This window comes from Phocoena phocoena, chromosome 3, assembly GCF_963924675.1.
Source record: "Phocoena phocoena chromosome 3, mPhoPho1.1, whole genome shotgun sequence".
In the NCBI taxonomy this organism is placed as follows: domain Eukaryota; kingdom Metazoa; phylum Chordata; class Mammalia; order Artiodactyla; family Phocoenidae; genus Phocoena; species Phocoena phocoena.
In genome coordinates, this window is record NC_089221.1 from 151,685,864 (window position 1) to 151,703,551 (window position 17,688).

Below are 17,688 nucleotides of genomic sequence, written 5' to 3' on the forward strand. Positions count from 1 at the left end.
GTATTATAATCCTCGCTCTATAAAGAAGAATGAGACCCAGAGAGGTTAAGTCAATTACTCACTATCACACAGCTAAAAAGCAGCAGATTCAGGCTCTGAGTCAGATGTGCCTGACACCAGAGCTCACGAGCCTTCCGCTGTACCACACTACATAAAGTGACAAGGAACTCACCTGCTGAGAGGGATGGGGTAGGAGTAGGTTGGGCCTTAAGAAACTGGTTAGTGGAATCTCTCGACAGGGTGAAGAAATTGCCTAACAGCTAAAAGGGCCGTGCTGGGAGTCAGCAGCAGGACCTTGGGGTGGACCCAAGAAGTTTGGCTAAGTGATCCCAGGAGGCTGGGAGTAAGAGGCACCTGGAGTGACAGGATGTAAACATGGAGAAGACTCATCCCTTGAGTAGATTACTTTGCATGCGGGGGCTTGGGGTTGGTAATCAAAGTTTTCTGAATGAATACAGGAAGCAGAGGAGTCTGGAGAAGGAGGTGGTTTGGTGACAGAGAGGTGGCATGTTGAGGGTTTTTTTTTTTTAACATCTTTATTGGAGTATAACTGCTTTACAATGGTGTGTTAGTTTCTGCTTTATAACAAAGTGAATCAGTTATACATATGTTCCCATATCTCTTCCCTCTTGCGCCTCCCTCCCTCCCACCCTCCCTATCCCAGCCCTCTGGGTGGTCACAAAGCACCGAGCTGATCTCCCTGTGCTATGCGGCTGCTTCCCACTAGCAATTTATTTTATCGCAGCTCTATTTACAATAGCCAGGAGATGGAAGCAACCTAAGTGTCCATCACTGGATGAATGGATAAAGAAGATGTGGCACATATATACAATGGAATATTACTCAGCCATAAAAAGGAACGAAGTTGAGTTATTTGTAGTGAGGTGGATGGACCTAGAGTCTGTCATACAGAGTGAAATCAGTCAGAAAGGGAAAAACAAATACCGTGTGCTAACACGTATATGTGGAATCTAAGAAAAAAAAAAGGTCATGAAGAACCTAGGGGTAAGACGGGAATAAAGACACAGACCTACTAGAGAATGGACTTGAGGATATGGGGAGGGGGAAGGGTAAGCTGTGACAAAGTGAGAGAGTGGCATGGACGTATATACACTACCAAACGTAAAATAGATTGCCAGTGGCATGTTGAGTTTGAGTGGTGCCGTGGGACAGCCAGGGGAAGGCAGGCAAGAGGGAGGCAAGTGTATTTCTTGACTTATTTATTGCCTGTTTCACACACACACACACTCACAGTACACACACTCCCAGAATGTAATCTGCACGAGCACAGGACTTTTTCTGTCATGTTCACTGTTATATCCCCAGTGCCTAACAGACTGTCTGACACATGATAGGTGCTCAACTAATACTTACTGGATGGATGAATACAGGGGTCTGGTGCTCAGATAAGACATCTAGCTGTCATCAGTGTTAGCGGTCGTAAAGCCCCTGGAAAGGGTGAGTTCTCCCAGGGAAATATTAGAGATGAAAAGGAGATAAGGACTGAGGTCAGAGTCCTGGAGAACACACTTCTGAAGAGGCAAGAGGAAGAAAAGCAGCAGCAAAGGAAGGGAGGGGAGAAGGAGCAGTAGGAGCGGAGGGAGAGGAAAGAACTGAGTCACAGAGGCAAGAAAGGAGAGAGGTTGGAGGATACAGTGGGGTGGCTAGCAGTTCAAATGCTGCAGAACTGCTTCAGAAGAAGAACTGGGAAAAGGGCCCAGAAGATCATCTGGTTCAGGAGAGATGCCTGCCAGAGCAGCAAGTTAGGTGCCCTGTGGACCAATTTGAAACATCTCAACTTAGAGTCCTGCGTCCTCCACCACCACCTGGCAATTCCTTGAGCTAAACGTAAACACAGAGGAGGAACCCAAGAGTTCCTGAAACCATTTGGTTGTTATTCTTTCCCTGTTCTTAGAAAGGCTGTCTCTTCACAATGTTTTTAGTCAAATGAAAATATCTTGATTGACTGAGCTGAACCACCTTCAAACTCAGAATTCTAGATCAGGGTGGGTCCTTCTGCATTTCCTGGAAATCCTGTTCCTTTCTGGCATGTCCTCATAAACATGCAATCAGCAATAGCTAACATTAACTAGCACCTGCTACGCACCAGGCACCTGACCAGTATCTTCTCTTCCCCTTCATACATCAGTACAGGGTAGACTTAATACTCCCTCATTTTGCAGGGAGCAAACTGAAGCTTTCCCAGGGAGCCACAGCCAGTGAGGGTTGGGGGGGGGGGGGCCAAGATTTCAAACCAGGTGTGTCTGATACCAAAGTCCCCGTGGATGGTTTTCTACTCCGTCGTGACTTTCCTCAAAACAACCTATCAGGTGATCTGATCACGTGGAAGTCCTCAAACTCTCAGGCCCCATGGTATGAAAAGAGCTCAGTCTGCCAGTATGTTTTCTCATTTTGAAAGAAACGAGGAAAATCCATCATCAATAAACAGCCAGTGACCTTGAACTCAACTTGGTTGCAATATCCAGCCTGACTCCTCTGCCACCATTTCCCAGGACCCCTTTATCCTCCTAGCAAATCAAAAAGACCCCAAGTCTATGTAGAATGAAAGTCCTGGGGGAGTAGGCCTGGCCCAATTTGACCATCAAGGTACATGACACTTTGGCTGTTATATCCCCATCCCCATGGATATCCCCCTCCATGCTTGAAAAAGGATTTGCGGTAGTTTTGCCTATGAAAGCACCAGTGAAACTGAATGGTTAAAATAAAAAGGAAGTCTCTAAGAGTTAGAGCATCTGGGTTCAAATTCTCAGGGATGCTAGAAGAACGGAGTAAGAAGGAGGCCAAGTATAGAGGGAGGCTCCAGGCCCACTACCCTTCCCCTCCCACTATGGTTGGAACAGTTCCATTTTTATGTATTTTGCATATTGAGATTCCCATTAAGATTTTATTTGGAGAAAATCTTCTGAGGCAAAAAAATAATAATAAAAACTGAAAGTCGGTGATTTAGGGAGAGAGAAATGAGGACAAACATAAGCTGAGTGGTTATGAGGCCCAGTGCTTGGTAATTTAAAGGCCCTTAGCCCCAAGAAGATTATTGTGTCTCCAACCCCCTCTGTGTAATTCAAAATAAAAATCAATATTAAGCTATAAAACTTACATGTTTTATGCAATGAAAATAACTTACTTCTCCATTTGTCTAATTTCAGAAGTCTGGATATGTTCATGTAAGCTGGCTGTTCTCAATTTTTCACTTACCTCTTATTTGCTGGGGCCCCGAGCGCAAGCTCACTCCTTCTAGGGCTTGATGCAGTGGCCCAGGCTGGAATTCTCTCCAGTCTCCACAGTATCCCTGAGAAAGGAGGCACGGCCACCTCTATCTTATAGAGGAGGAAACGGGGGCTCAATGATATTGGATAACTCGCGTGGAAGTCACATGGCAAATAAGGAGTTAAGGTGGCATTAGAACCCAGCTCTGCCTCTGTCCAAATTCTGGGCTTTTTCCAACATTCCTGGCTTCGATCCAATTAAAGCAACATGGTCAAGATGAAGATTTTAAAATAGGGATCAGAAGCCATTTGGCAGCACATATGTGCCTGGCACATAGCAACTGCTCAGGAAACAGCCCTTTTCCATCCCTGTCCATGCGGTACCAGGCACTGGGTCTTGGCCTCTGGCTGATGGTACCTGATGCCTGAACCAGGGTGACTGGTCGTTTGTCCAACTCCACTGCCCTGCCTGTGCAGAAGCTTCTCCCATCTAACACCCAACTCTTCTTTATGCAGGTTGCCACATCTCCCCAAGCCAGGCCTGCCTGAAGTGCTGCATGCAAATTTGGCTGCTGGCTAGGGCACCCTAAACAGAGTTGTAGGCATGGACTTCGTCATGAAGCAGGCCCTTGGAGGTGAGGCCCGAGCCCTGCACCCCATGCCCACTACCCAATCCAGACCCAGGTGGGAGGGGCCTCAGCACACCAGGCCCCCCCATCCCCAGGCTTGCCTCTATGACCCTGTCCTCTCCCTCCCCAACCCATCCCCCACAGGGGCCACCAAGGACATGGGGAAGATGCTGGGCGGAGAGGAGGAGAAGGACCCTGATGCACAGAAGAAGGAGGAGGAGCGGCAGGAGGCACTTCGGCAGCAAGAAGAGGAGCGCAAGGCCAAGCACGCACGCATGGAGGCCGAGCGTGAGAAGGTCCGGCAGCAGATACGAGACAAGGTCAGCACCACCCTCTTGCCCATCCTGGAATGTAAGGGGTTAAAAGGGTCTCCCAAAACCTCGGGCTCCCTTGAATCCCAGCTCTCACCTTAGACCTAGTTCTCTCCGAGTCTCACTCTTTTCATCAGAAAAATGCGTGTCAAGGAACACCTCCCTCAAGGACCGTTATGGGGATTAAAAAAGGTAGTGGATATAGTAAGTGCTCCCTAATGTTTGCTGCTACAGGCCCACAACCTTGGACCCAAAATCCTGGTGACCAAACAAGTTTGGAGCCCAGAATTTGAGGATTTTTGGAAAGTACTATAGTGCCCTGAGCACTGTTATGTGTCGCTCCCAGTGAGTTTGCAGCTGCCACCCTATGCCAAACAGTTCAATACTTGTCTGCTCGCACTGCAATAAATCAAGGCTATAAGTAGGCTTCCATCAATTCCAGTCAAGTTTTGTCACCAAAATTGGGCCCAAAGCATGTGGGAGAACATTCAGTTTTCAGATCTTGGAGGATTTCAAAAGAGCAAAGAAATTATGTGGGCAGGTATTAATTTTAAAGGAAACCCCATGCACCATCTCTCTTTTATTAAATACCAACTGAAGGCAAGCACAATCCCACAAGGAATGTGCCCTTATCCCCATTTTATAGATGAGAGGACCCATGGGCTCACAGGGAGTTCCCATGAGCTGCCTCAGCCACGTATGCATGACCTTGAGATCCAGCTCTCTCCTTGCCCTGTTCATGCTCCTCTCCACCCTTCCCCTCCCCAGTATGGGCTGAAGAAGAAGGAGGAGAAGGAGGCTGAGGAGAAGGCAGCCCTGGAGCAGCCCTGCGAAGGGAGCCTGACCCGGCCCAAGAAGGCCATCCCGGCAGGCTGCGGGGACGAGGAGGAGGAGGAGGAGGAGAGCATCCTGGACACGGTGCTCAAATACCTGCCCGGGCCACTGCAGGACATGTTCAAGAAGTAACCGGCCCTCCCACCACATCCCCACTCCACTTGTTACTTTTTTTTTTTTTTTTTGGTTCTTTCTTTTCTTTTTATTCATTTAAGTCTCAGTTCTGAAGGGGAAAACCTCAGTTGGCCTCTGTCCCCCTTCCCTGGCCAGGGGCTCCTCTCCCTCAGCACTCTTCACACTCCCTTCATCCCAGGGTATCCAGCCTCCACCTCACTCCCAAGTTGCTTGAAAAGAAGAAGACAGCTTTTCTCCAGCAGGGGGTATTGAACCCAGTACAGGAAGCACTGGGGGGCCCCCCTCCAGAAGCCTAAGGTCTGTGCTGGTGTGGTAATCCCCATACATTCCTTCATGCACCCCACTGCCAGGAGGACCACAGTCCCCAGCCAGCCAAAGTAATGACACATTCCAGCCCTGCCCAGCATGCTGACCTTTGGCCTCTAAACCCCAGTGGGCCTCCAGGTCAGGGCAGGGGCATTGAGTGGCCTGGCTCTGAGGAAGGGAGTCAGGGTAAGTCTGTCCTGTTAGGGCCTAGCCTGAGGCTGGCCTGTTCTGTTCTGGCCGGGCCTGGGTCTGGGCAGGAGGCTGGGGCTCTCCTTCTTTCCTCCCTCTGATGACACCCAGTCTAGGAGCCTTCCTCTCCCAGCCCCCACCTGAAGAGGCCTAGCCCCTGCCAAGCCAGCCCCTCCAAATGGATCCTCTATGGACTTTAACTCATCTATGGAGGGGCCCCAGGGTAAGGCAGCCCCTTGTTTCTTCCCCCCGCTCCACTTAGGTCCTGGAGCCCCACTGCCAGGCTGGGCCCGGCTTGCCCAGCCAAGGGGCTGCCCAGGCCCCCCAGAAAATACTTGGAGCCATTGGGCAGCGATGGCCCATGCCATGGGACTCCCCCACTGGTGCAGCCAAGCTGCCCCCATTCTTATCCACCCCTCTTCCTCACCTTGTCCTGTTCATGTGCTTCCAGGGCCCCACGGTCCACAGGAGGACCCTTCCTGGCCAAAGCCCCAAACTTTTTGGGAAAAGCCAGTTCCCAGTTGACAGAAGGCATCTGTTCTTTCATCTTATTGGCCAAGAACAAACTCTCCTCTGGGATGTGTGAGACTGGCATTTGTTCCCCCCACCCCGAATTGTCAAGGCCTCCTTCTCAGTAAGTTGTGTGAGAACTGGGAAGCCATGGAGCAAACGAGAGAGGAAAGTGTTTGTCCGGGCATGCATGAATGTACATGGCAGAGACTGCATCAGCAATTGTATGCCCAGAGATTATACATATAAGCCTATGATTAGAGTGTCTTGAGATTGTGTGTGTGTGTGTGTGTGTGTCAGCATCCCTGTGTGATGTATGTTAGGCAGCCTTGTGTACGTATGCTTGTTTGAGGGGATATGTATGAGTTGAGATTGTGTCATATGTGTGTACTAACCATCTCATATGTGTGTTAGAGCTTGCATGTGTTAGCTAGTGTCTGCATTTGTTTTCAAAAATAGCATGTATGTCAGGAGTGATGAGAATGTGTTAGATGTTGTAGAAGTATGTGTTTGAGAGAGTTGTCAGATATGCTGAGACTGTTGTGTGCATGTGTTTGGCTCTGAAGAGGCAGTTGTGTGCAGGACGTGTGCCTGGGGAGAAGGAACATAGGTAAGATGACCCCTCTTGGCCCCCAAACCACTAGTCACAGATGGCCACATCCAAGAGGAGACCTTGTCCCTGGCCTAGAGTCCTCCTGCCCTTGGGGGGTTCCTGCCTGAAGTCCTCAGAAGTCCACTGGGACAGACCCAGGCAGTGCCCCAAGAAGCCATGCTGGGCCCCCACCAGGGCCTACCCCAAAAGCAGGGGATAGGGAGGGGGCGACTTGCCTGTCCCGAAGCTCCTACCCCATTGGCCCCAGTTTGCATTCTGCAGGTTTTCCATTTTAGTGAATTTATGCTTTTATTTCAGAGAGAGACGTGGGTCTTCTCTGTCTGTTTCCAATAGTTAAAGCCATATCAGTTAGACTGCAATACTTTAAAGATGAGACAAAACAATCCATATGTTTAGGGAACTAGAAAAGTCCCCTGGTCTGTCCCTTCTCTGGGGAGCAGGGCCTCAGCAGCTCCAGCTCCCTGGACTTGCCCTTCTCCCCCACCCACACCCCCTCCCCTGTGTCCCTGTGTCCCGTCCCCCCAGGGGGCCTGTGTCTGTGTCTGTACCTGTTTCTGTGATGGGGAGCCACCTTGCACCCCTGTTGTCTGCTTCTCTGTTTGTATCTGTTATCCTGGGCAGGATGGTCATTCTCAGGAGCCCTGGGGTCCTGGGGCAGAAACAGGCAGAGCCCAGTCCTGGGCCCCAGACCTCCCCAGACCCTGTGTGTAGGTCCTACCTGGACACAGGGGTGAATCCCAAGTGTTCAGAAAGGTCTCCCTCTTGACCGGGGCCCGCAGACCTCAAAGGTGGTGCCAGGGCACAGAGAGTGCCAGATGGACAGTGAAGACCGAGGCCCAGGGAGCTTCAGATGAGCAGGCCTGAGGAACCCCAGATCCCCAAGCGGCATCCCTCACACTCTTCACAGCCCCTCTGCACCCCCAGAGCAGGCTCAGGGCTTTTCCCATATGAGAGTGCCTTCCAGGCTGGCTGGCTTGGTCTGGTGCACATCCTGGACTCCTTTAGACTCCTCCAGCCTGCTCCCGAGCAGGACGACTGGAGGTCTTCCTGGAGGCAGGGACAGGGGGAGAATTTCTGCCTGGGGCATACCACCATAACTCTTGGGTCCAGGGGAACGCGATGACCGTCATTCCTGACACAGACCTTACTGTGGAGAGAGGCTAATATGTGGCCCAGAGAGGATGTCATGGGCAAGCACACTCGTGGGAGCACAAAATATTTGTGAGGTGTTCGAGCAGGGAAGGGATGGTCACATGAAGTACCTGGGGTGGGAGGTGTATAAGGTGGGAGGGGGAAGAATGTGTCACACACAAATGGGGCAGTGTACATGTGACACACTTAGGAGGTGGGGCAGGGAGAGAGCGGCCCCAGAATTCAGCATGGGAACGCACAACATACAAGGGAGACATGCCCCAGCTAGGAGAACAGGAGGAAGCAATCATCGCATGTGGGTGAAGACAGAACAAAATGCCCGCTTGCCAGGGACGGCCCCTGCTGTGCTTGTGCGCCTGGGAGCGGACCAGCAGAGAGAAGGGAAGTGCTTCTCTGGATCTCCTGTGCTGGGCACTGGCAATGCCCAGAATTTCCACACAGGTACATCCTCTGCTCCAGGTCCAGAAAGTGTCCTTAACTACAAAGGTGTCTCCTCCAAAGGCAAGCAGGAGGTCCAGAGACCCTCCCAGCTGTGAGAGAGGGAGAGAGCCAGAGACAGAGAAAGGGAAACAGAAACAGAACAGAAGTTCTTCAGCCCAGGTCCCTCTCAGGTGGGACAGCTGGTGGACAAAGCAACCTCCCCAAAGGCTCAGAGCTAGAGTAAAATGGGGTGAGCCACCAGCCCCGGGAGCCCCTGGCACCCAGCCAGCAGTGTTGCCCACCACCACCACTGAACTGCTCCATCCTTCTAGGTTCCTCAAACCCTTGACCGCACAGGGGGCTGGGGGTCAGACTGGCTCAGATGACGGGACATCTCTCAGGCCTGAGGACATGACTCCCCCCACATGTCCCCTGCTCTCCTCCCTACTCCTGTGCCCCACCCTTTTCACTGGAAAGAGAATGAGAGGTGCTCCTGCTGGCCCTCGGGTGGGAATGGGGGTCCTACTGAGACCCAGGTGAGGACGACCATCCTGCTTGCGTGGGGGAATCCACTTCCCACTGTGCTGTGTCCTTGTCGCTCTGCTTCCTTTAAATGTGTCAGTGCCTGGGGGGAGGGGAGGGGCAACCCCCATGCCCCCCTGAACCTGACCAAAAGCCATGGCTGTTGCTCCCCCTTTGTACGACGCAGATGCTAAGATGTACCAAACCAACCATGACAACAAACAAAAGACCTTGTACAGCAGCTCTCGGTCTGTCTGTCCTCTTCTGTCCATCGGCACTGCCAGAGCTACATGGGATGCCAGCTGAGAGGAGGGGGGCCAACCCACAGAGCTCAAGAGGTCCCAGAAAACCTTCAGTTTTACCCTTGCTTCTGGCCAGGACACTCTGGCAATGACCCCAGAAACCAGCCAAGGCTAGAGTTAGGACTGGCCCCAGAGATGCAGGGCCACTCACGTCCTGCCCTTCAAAACCAACTGACAATCCCAGGAACTGGTAGTCCAGCTAACACCCCACACCCTGTCTCTGGCCACTCTTCCCCCCAAGCCCCGTGAGTGTGGCATCCTGACACAGAGTCAAGTCACGTGGGTAGGTAAAGGTCCGTCATCGGTTGTCCCTCCAACATTGATGGAGTTCCTACCTCTGCTAGTCTGTGCGCAGGAGGCTGGGGACACAGAGAGAGGATGCATTGCTCCTGGACACAGACACATCCCAGACCTTGTTGAGGAGTCAAGAATAGACCACACTCGGCTGCCCCCCACCATCACTGTGCCTTAAGCTAGGCCTCTTCTCTCTGCTTGCATAGACACCTCTCATCCCCCACACACTGCTCTCCTAGCCTGTATCTCTTCCCTTCCGCCCATCCTCTCCCCACCACCCCACCCCACCTAAAAGACTTATCTAAAATTCAAACTTAACCATGTCACTTCCCTGCCCAACATCCTCCAGTGGCCTATAGGACAACATCAAAATTGTCAAAATGGGCCTGTGTGATATGACCCCAGCTGGCTAGTTCCAAGCCCACCTAACTCTGCTCCAAGCTCCCCCAGTCCCCACACATACCATGCTGTTTTGTGTTTGCCTATTCTGTCCTCTCTGCCTGAAATGAAAGGTACCCTTCCCCTTTCTGGTGTATTCCCAACTTCTCAAGATCCAGCTCCGATGTCACCTGCTGTGTGAAGCCCACCCTGACATAGCCCTGTCCCCCTGTCCACAGCAGAGTTTGCTGCTGTGTTCGCACAACACAGAGCATCGTGGCTGAATGCTCAGACAGTGCTGGGTTTGCTGGTGGGTTCTGTCACCTAGAAGAGTGATCTTGAAGAAGCCACTTAACCCCTGTGAGTGTTTTCTTGTAAGTAAAATGGGATAAGAATTGCTCTGACCTCCACTGTGGTTGTGAGGAATGAATGGGGTGCTGCCCGCATCCTCTCAGCACCATGTACCAAGCATTCAGTGGATGGAGGCACTGTGCAAATTGTGCTCTAATTGGGGTCCCTGCACATCTCTCTCACCAACTTGAGAACTCTGTAAGGGCAGAGCTGGCTGGTACCCCAATGCCTCCCAGCATCTACCACAGAATCTAGCCTACATGGGGTGCTCAGGAACCCCAGTGCTGACTCAGCCACATGATCAACCCCCATCTCCTTTTCTTGGTGGCCACAGCCGCTTTTCCCTTAGCTCTCTGCACTTACTGGACAGTGCAAGAGAGGAAAACCGGACCCCTCCCTCTTCTATGCGCTGACATCACCTCTCCTGCCTGTTCTACCAGATCTTCCCAGGAGCCTGGGCTGGTCCACTATGGGTAGCATGTCCCCTGGACTCTTGGAGTGTGCAATGGGAAGCTGTGTTAGTTATCTACTGCTGCATAACAAATGACCACAAGCTTAGTGGCTTAAAACAACACATGTTTATTACCTCACACTTTCTGTGGACCAGGTGTCCAGGAACAGTTGGGCTGGGTCCTCTGCTTCAAGATATCTCACCAGGCTGCAGTCAAGGTACAGGCCAGGGCTGAGGTCTCGTCTGAAGGTTCAGCTGAGCAAGGACCACTTCCAAGCTCACGTGTTTGCTGGTGAGATTTAGTTCCTGTTGGATTGAGGGCCTCATCTCCTGGCTGGCTGTTTTCCAGAGGCTGTCCTCCATTCCTTGCCATGTGTGCCCCTCCATTAGGGCAGCTCACAACATGGCACCTTGTTTCATCGAAGCGTGTAAACCAAAAAGGCAATAGAGAGCATTGGCTAGTAAGACAGAAGTGTTATGTAACCTGATCCTGGAAGTGAAAGACCATCACCTTTGCCATATTCTATTGGTTAAAAGTCACAGGCCCCAACTACAGTTACAGGGAGAGGATTACAGAAGGGTGCAAATACTGGGACAGGGATCACTGGGGCCCTCTTAGAGTCTGCCCCCAGAGAGGCTGAGGCAACTCCTTCCCTACAAAGGAATAGGATTTGAGCAGGGCCTCAGTGGAGCCAGACCTCAAACCTCTTCAGGCCCAGATGGTGGCGGAAGTGTCTCTGAGCTGGGCAGGGGCCAATGGCAGGCTCCCCTAGGGCTTCTGCAAGACCGAGGCCATTCCCAGAGCTGGAGGTTGGGCTCCAAGGGCCTTCCTAGGCTGGGAATTGGAGAAAAAGGGCTGATGAGGGCTTCAGGCTTCCCTGGGCATCCATCTGTGTGCTCCACCAGCATGCCAATCACTGTCCCCGCAAGGTCCAGGTCCCTCCTCAGTAAACAACCGAGCCCCAGGCACTCAGATGATTCCTTGCTGCCCCCGTCTCCTCTCATTTATACTCAGTAGCACCCCGAAGTGCCCTGGTGGGAAATGCCAGCATCCTCTCACTTTGGGTCCTGAATGTCTTCTCTTAAAAGTCAGTTAAATCGAACTTACTGAGTTCCTACCACTTGCTAGACACCATACTAGGCACCAAGAACACCACTCAACAGCCCCTTCCATCCAGGAATCTACCCAGGCAAGTAAACAGACCAGTTACCCATCTCACCATGTGCAGTGATACAGGCAAACTCGGGGAACTTGAGGAAGGCTCCCTGGTGGAGGTGGCATCTGAGATGAGTCTTAAATGAAGAGGAGTCAACCTGGTGGAGAAGGAGGGCACTCGAGGCAGAGAGTCTGGCATAGTCTGACATGGGTGGTGGGAGTAGGGGAGGAAGAGGTGGGGGATGTCTGCAGGAACTTGAGTTCTTGGTGAAAAGCTGAGAGCCTGGGGATGTCCATTGGGGTGGGGGTGGGGGAACACCACATAGTGGAGCTTGGGCTGTTCCGGCAGGTCTTGAGCGAAGTGTGACATGATCAGATGTGCAGGTCGAGGAAGGTCATTAGGGCTGTGAGGAGGATGAACTGGGAGCCCAGGGAGGAGCTGGTGCAATGGCAAGGTCAGAGATGGTGAGGACTGACCTCAGGCAGTGGCAAAGGATGGGGGAGAAGTGGGCAGATCAGAAGGCCATATAGGAGGGCAAATTATCAGGACTTGAAGATTGAATGGGAGGGTTATGGCGGAAGGAGAGGTGTAAGCCAATGCTTGTGTCTCCATATCGTGTGGTTCCATCCTCCAAGATCTAGAACATAGCTAGCAGATAGATTTGGAGGAAGATGATGACTTTAGTTTAGGGCTTCTGGGTTTGAGGCGCCTGTGGAGAGTCCAGTAGGGAGTCTGGAGGGCAGGAGAAGCACAGACCATGTGCTCAGTGGGATAGCCCTCAAATGGGGCGACGTCTCGACCATTTACTTCACCACAGGGATCAAAGCTACACGAAATCAAGAAACCTGGAATGGGAAGAGGATTTAAAGTCAAATCCATCCTCCCATGGAACTCAGGAGTCCCTCCTGTGCCATCTGTGGTAGAGGGCACTCTACTTGCTTTCCCCGTAGTGTGGGAGAGCTCCTTACAGTGGGACAGTTCCCTTCTTTCTCCAAAACTGAGAGCTGCCAGGAGGAAGGGAGTTAATGAAACCCCCTCGGCATCCCATTAATTGACTGCAAAACCCTGCTTCTAGACCACTCACTTAGCACTTGTAATTAATTGGGGCTTCTTGCCTGATCTGAGAGGTGATTCGATACCCCCCAAGGGCAATGTTTTCTTAGCTGGTATCCTCCAGCTGGAGCTGTCTCTACACATTGGCCTCTCCATAGTGCCCTGGCTATGAATGCAGACTCCTGCCCTTCCTTCCTCTCTGTGTGAGCTCGGGCAGGGCCCTTCCCCACTCCAAGCACAGAGCTGAGTAGTACAGGCACATGGTACAGGCTGAGTGGCTGGGGCTGGGGCTAATATTACCACCTCCTTGGACACCAGGTCCAGGGTATCCATCCTGTCCTGGGACAGGCCCAGTGGTCTCCAGCCACATTAACTCCCCGCTGCTCCCATAGTAAGAGGCATTTGGTATGACCTTGTCTACAGGAGGGTCAAGGCAGCTTACCTTCAAGTACAAGGGGGCGTGGGGAGGGAGCTTCCGCTTACTAAGCCCCTGCTACATGCCATCCACAGGGTTGATTGCTTTAAAGGCACCACCTCTCCTCATCCTGACAGGAATCTCTGGTCAGGATTATGCCCATTTTACTCATGAAAACACTGAGGCTCAGACGTAGAGGCTTATAATGGGAATAGGCATAGGCTTTGGTTTTCAGACAAACATGGCTTTGAATCCTGATTCTTTCTGTCTGGTCTTGGGCAGATGGCTCAATTTGTCTGAACTTCGGTTTCCTTATCTTTTAAAAAATACACATATTGAATATAATAATGCTTAACCCCACTACCACCACCAGGTGGTAATTCTGAGGGAATTAAATAAAATAATGTCTGTAGGTCCCCTGGCACAGTGCCTGGCATGTAGCAGGTACCTAAAAAGTGACAGCCATTACTACAAAATGCTACTACTACTACAGGCAGACTGATGATGACAAATAAGAAGAGGAGGAGAGGAAAGGAGGGAGAAGACACAGAAAGGAGAAGGAGAAGAATTAATTCCATAAAAATCCTCAAGTCATCCAAAGAGTAAATTGGGAAGCCTGGGTTTAAAACCAAGTCTGTCTCATGTCTTTTCACTGGAACACAAGACAATCTGAGAGGCAAGGGTCACAAGTGAGAAGGGAGGCAGAAGGGAGTAACTGCCTTTTCCAGGAAGCTCTCTTCAGCTCAAAAGACAGTTAGCAACATGGGTAATTTGCATAACAAATTACCCCAAACTTAGTGGCTGAAAGCAATGAACATTTCTTTTCTCTCACAGTTTCTGTGGGTCAGTAATTCTGGAGTGGCTTGACTGGGTAGTTCTGGATTGAGGTCTCCAGCGAAACTGCAGCCAGGATGTCAGCTGGGGCTGCAGTCTCCTTTGAAGTCTTGACTGGGGCTGGAGGAGCCACCTCCAAGACGGCTCAGTCACATTGCTGGCAAGCTGGTGCTGGCTGCTGGCAGGAGGCTCCCTTTCCAGGCGGACCTCTCCTGAGGGCTTCTTGAGTGTCTTCACCATATGGCAGCTAGCCTCCGCCAGAGTGAGTAATCCACGAGAGCAAGGTGGAAACTGCAACATCTTTCATGACCTAGCCTCAGAAGCCACCCACCATCACTTCTTCAACATTCTGTTGGTCACACAAACTAGCTCGGATTCAATGTGGGAGGACACTACACAGGACATGGGTACCAGGAGGAAAGATCATTGGAGGTTGGGGTGGGGGGGTCGGTGTGTGCATCTTGAAGGATGCCTACTTCACAATGCACACCTCAGCCCACCTTCAGCCGCCAGTCAACTAACACTCCTTCATTTACCCATCCACTCAACAAACTCTTCCCAAGGGCCTCCCCATGGTCAAACACTGGGCTAGGCACTGCTTTTCCAACCTGAATCTGTCATGGTCACCGGAGCTCAGAGTCCAGACACACACCAACACACAGCAAAGTGCTGTGAACAAACATTTGGATTTTTCCCTTCAGTCCTGGCTTCAAGCCTGGCTTGTAATGTTGAAGTCATTTGACCTTGAGCACATTATTTTACCCCTCAGGGCTTCCATACAAAAAGATAATAATATCTGCACTGCCCAGCCATTGCAACAAATGTATTAAAATACCCAGCACATAACAAATTCTCAATAAATGATGACTAATACTTCCAATATTGTTACTTTAAATAAAAGGAGATTGCACTCCCAGATCTGGACAGCAGCCCCATCTAGGCTTCCCCTGCCCCCCCCCAAGAGAAGATTGGGCTCTTGGATCCCCAGGCTGCCCCCTGAGTCCTGCCTGTCACCTCCTCCCAAAGGCCTAGCTGAGCCCTGCTGTGGCTCTGACAGCCAGAGGCTCCCTGGTGCCAGCCCTAATCAGAAGCTCCAGCCGAGACCTCAAATTGATTTGCCATCATTTAGCTGGGAAGCGAGAGCTCTTCTTGACTCGCAGCCAAAATCCATTCTGTGATAGCAAAGTAATCACCTACATGGCGGTGTCGGGAGACTGTGATAGAGATCTAGGACAAAAAGTCTCCATCCTACCACCCAGAACCCGAGCCTCACTGCAGCTCGTCTCTGGTCCCCCTCCCTCCTCCTGCCTGTGTGCGGGCTGCTGTGTGTGTCCTCACAAGGAGGCATGTGCCCCCCGCCCCACCCCCTCACACACACACACCCGCGCTGCATGGGGTCTAATGCAGCGAGTGGCTCTCAAATTTTGCAGGAAGTGCAACTACCTGGGGATCCTTAAAAAAATGCCAGTGCCTGGCTCAGTCCTCCAGACATTCTGATCCAATCGGTAAGGGGTGCACCCTGGGCACTGGGGTTCTTATACGTTCTCCCGGTGGTCCTAATGGGCAGCAGAGTTGGGGGAACTGCTAGTCTCATACACACAGCAGTGGCTTCACCTAGATGCACGTCCCTCCACATTCATTCAGTCACTCGCCAGTTGTTTACTGAGCACCTACCATGTGCCAGGCACTGTTCTAGCAGCTGGAGACACCACAAGGGACAAAGTTACGGCCCTCGTGGAGTTGATATTCTGGTCAAAGGGGCAGATAAGAAACAAGAGAATAAGGAAAATACGTAATATGCTAGATGAGAATAAAAATGCTTGAAAGGTGACATGTGGCCAACGTCCCCTTTGTATGACACCTGGGTCACCCACACACAAGCTTATAGCAGCTACCCTGTCTACTGCTGACCAGCTTCTGACCCTCAGCCAAACCCAGACTGAGTCTCTACCTCAGCTACAAATGACCCCAACGCTCACAACGACCCCAACCCTGGCCACACACTAAGCCCTGACACCAGACACAGGGTGAGGTTTAACCCCAGTGGCAGACAAGCCCTAAATCTTAGTAGTCCCTGGCCATTTGCTCAGGCTCCAAATTCTCCCATGAACCCAGTACTTCATGTGGAAAATTAAGCCTCTCTAGCCCAAACTTAGCCCTACTCTCCGAAACTTTCCCTACGCCCCACCGGGTTTTCTAAGGATTCTTACTACTAGAATCTAGAGGCACAAGAAAACAGATGGACTAAACAGATGGGAAAGGCCCCCGAGTGGTAAGCTTGTTGATGCTGGAAGGTCCCTGAGAGAGCATCCCACCTCACCCCCTCATTTTACAGTCAGGCCCAGAGAAGTTAATAAGTAACTCGCTCAAGGTCACACAGTGAGTCCACAGCAGAACCAGAATGGGAACCCAGGCCTCCTCTCAATCCAGTGCTCTCTCTGTCCTCCCTCCCTCAGAGAGCGTAGGGAGCATCACTCATCTGGTAAAACAGCTCCCAGAATTTCCTTTGGGAACCCACTTTTCCCCTGTTCTCTACCCAGGATTTTGGTCAAATCCAATCCATGCAGTACCAAGTATTCCCATGGCCCTGTGGTCAGCTGTGGGCTAGACTCAGGAGCCAGGCGAGGCAAGGCTGAGACCCGGCAGCTTCTCTGGTACACTTGAACCTGGGGACTATGGGGCGGGAGTGGCTGCTGCCATGTGGTCATCTCACGTGGGCCGAGGACTAAGCCAACCTGGGACGGAGAGGAGATTTGAGAGATGAAGAGAAATGGAGTTGCGGGGACATCCTCTGACCCCCTACCAAGCCATACTTACAGGAATTCCTACCTATGCTTCTTTTTTAGCTTCGTGAGTCAATAAATCCCCCTTGTGCTTAAAACCAGTTTGGGCTGGGGTTCTGTTACTTGCAAGCCTGACCACTACAGACAGGAATCCCTTTCTGGCTCTCCCAGCAACTCTCTTACCTGCATCAAATCACCTGCTTTCTGACCCCACCTGCCCTTTGCTCTTGATGTCCCCAACTCCTAGAGTTCCACAGAGCATGGTCCCTAAATGCACATGGTACTGCGTCTCCCTTCCTCCACATTGTGAGGGGCAGAACAGTGTCCCCCCAACAAAGATGTCCACGTCCTAATCTCTGGAACCTGTGAATATGTTGTTACTTTAGACAGCAAAGAGGAATTAATCCTGCAGATGAAATCAAGCTTGCTAATCATCTGATTGAAAATGGGAGATAATCCCGGATTATCCAGTTGGGCTCACTGTAATCACCAGGGTCCTTAAAGAAGAGGGAGGCAGAAGGGAGAACCAGAGACGTAGCGGCACGAGAAAGACTCAGCCTAACATTACTGGCTTTGAAGGTGAAGAAAGTGACCACAAGCCAAGGAAAGCGGAAAAGGTCCCAAGGAAGTGGATTCTCCCCTAGGGCCTCCAGAAGGAACCTAGCCCTGTCCACATTTTGATGTTGGCCCAGCGAGACTGAGACCCTTTGGATTTCTGATCTCCAGAATTGTAGGAGAATAAATGTGTGTTGGTCAAGCCACTAAGTTCGAGGTGATAGGAAACTAATACACACATCAAAGGACCCTGATGTTGCATTAGAG

At 51.4% G+C, this 17,688-nt stretch overlaps 1 protein-coding gene across 1 annotated transcript; it reads left to right on the top strand.

Annotated features, from left to right (window-relative positions):
- Nucleotides 1-3,746: 3,746 nt before the first annotated feature.
- CPLX2 (complexin 2) lies at nt 3,747-5,766 on the top strand. The gene is made up of 3 exons (XM_065875055.1): nt 3,747-3,862; nt 4,001-4,176; nt 4,936-5,766. Exons 1-3 carry the CDS (start codon nt 3,832-3,834, stop codon nt 5,131-5,133), a joined length of 405 nt encoding a protein of 134 aa, XP_065731127.1. The 5' UTR covers nt 3,747-3,831; the 3' UTR covers nt 5,134-5,766.
- The last annotated feature ends 11,922 nt before the right edge of the window (nt 5,767-17,688 follow it).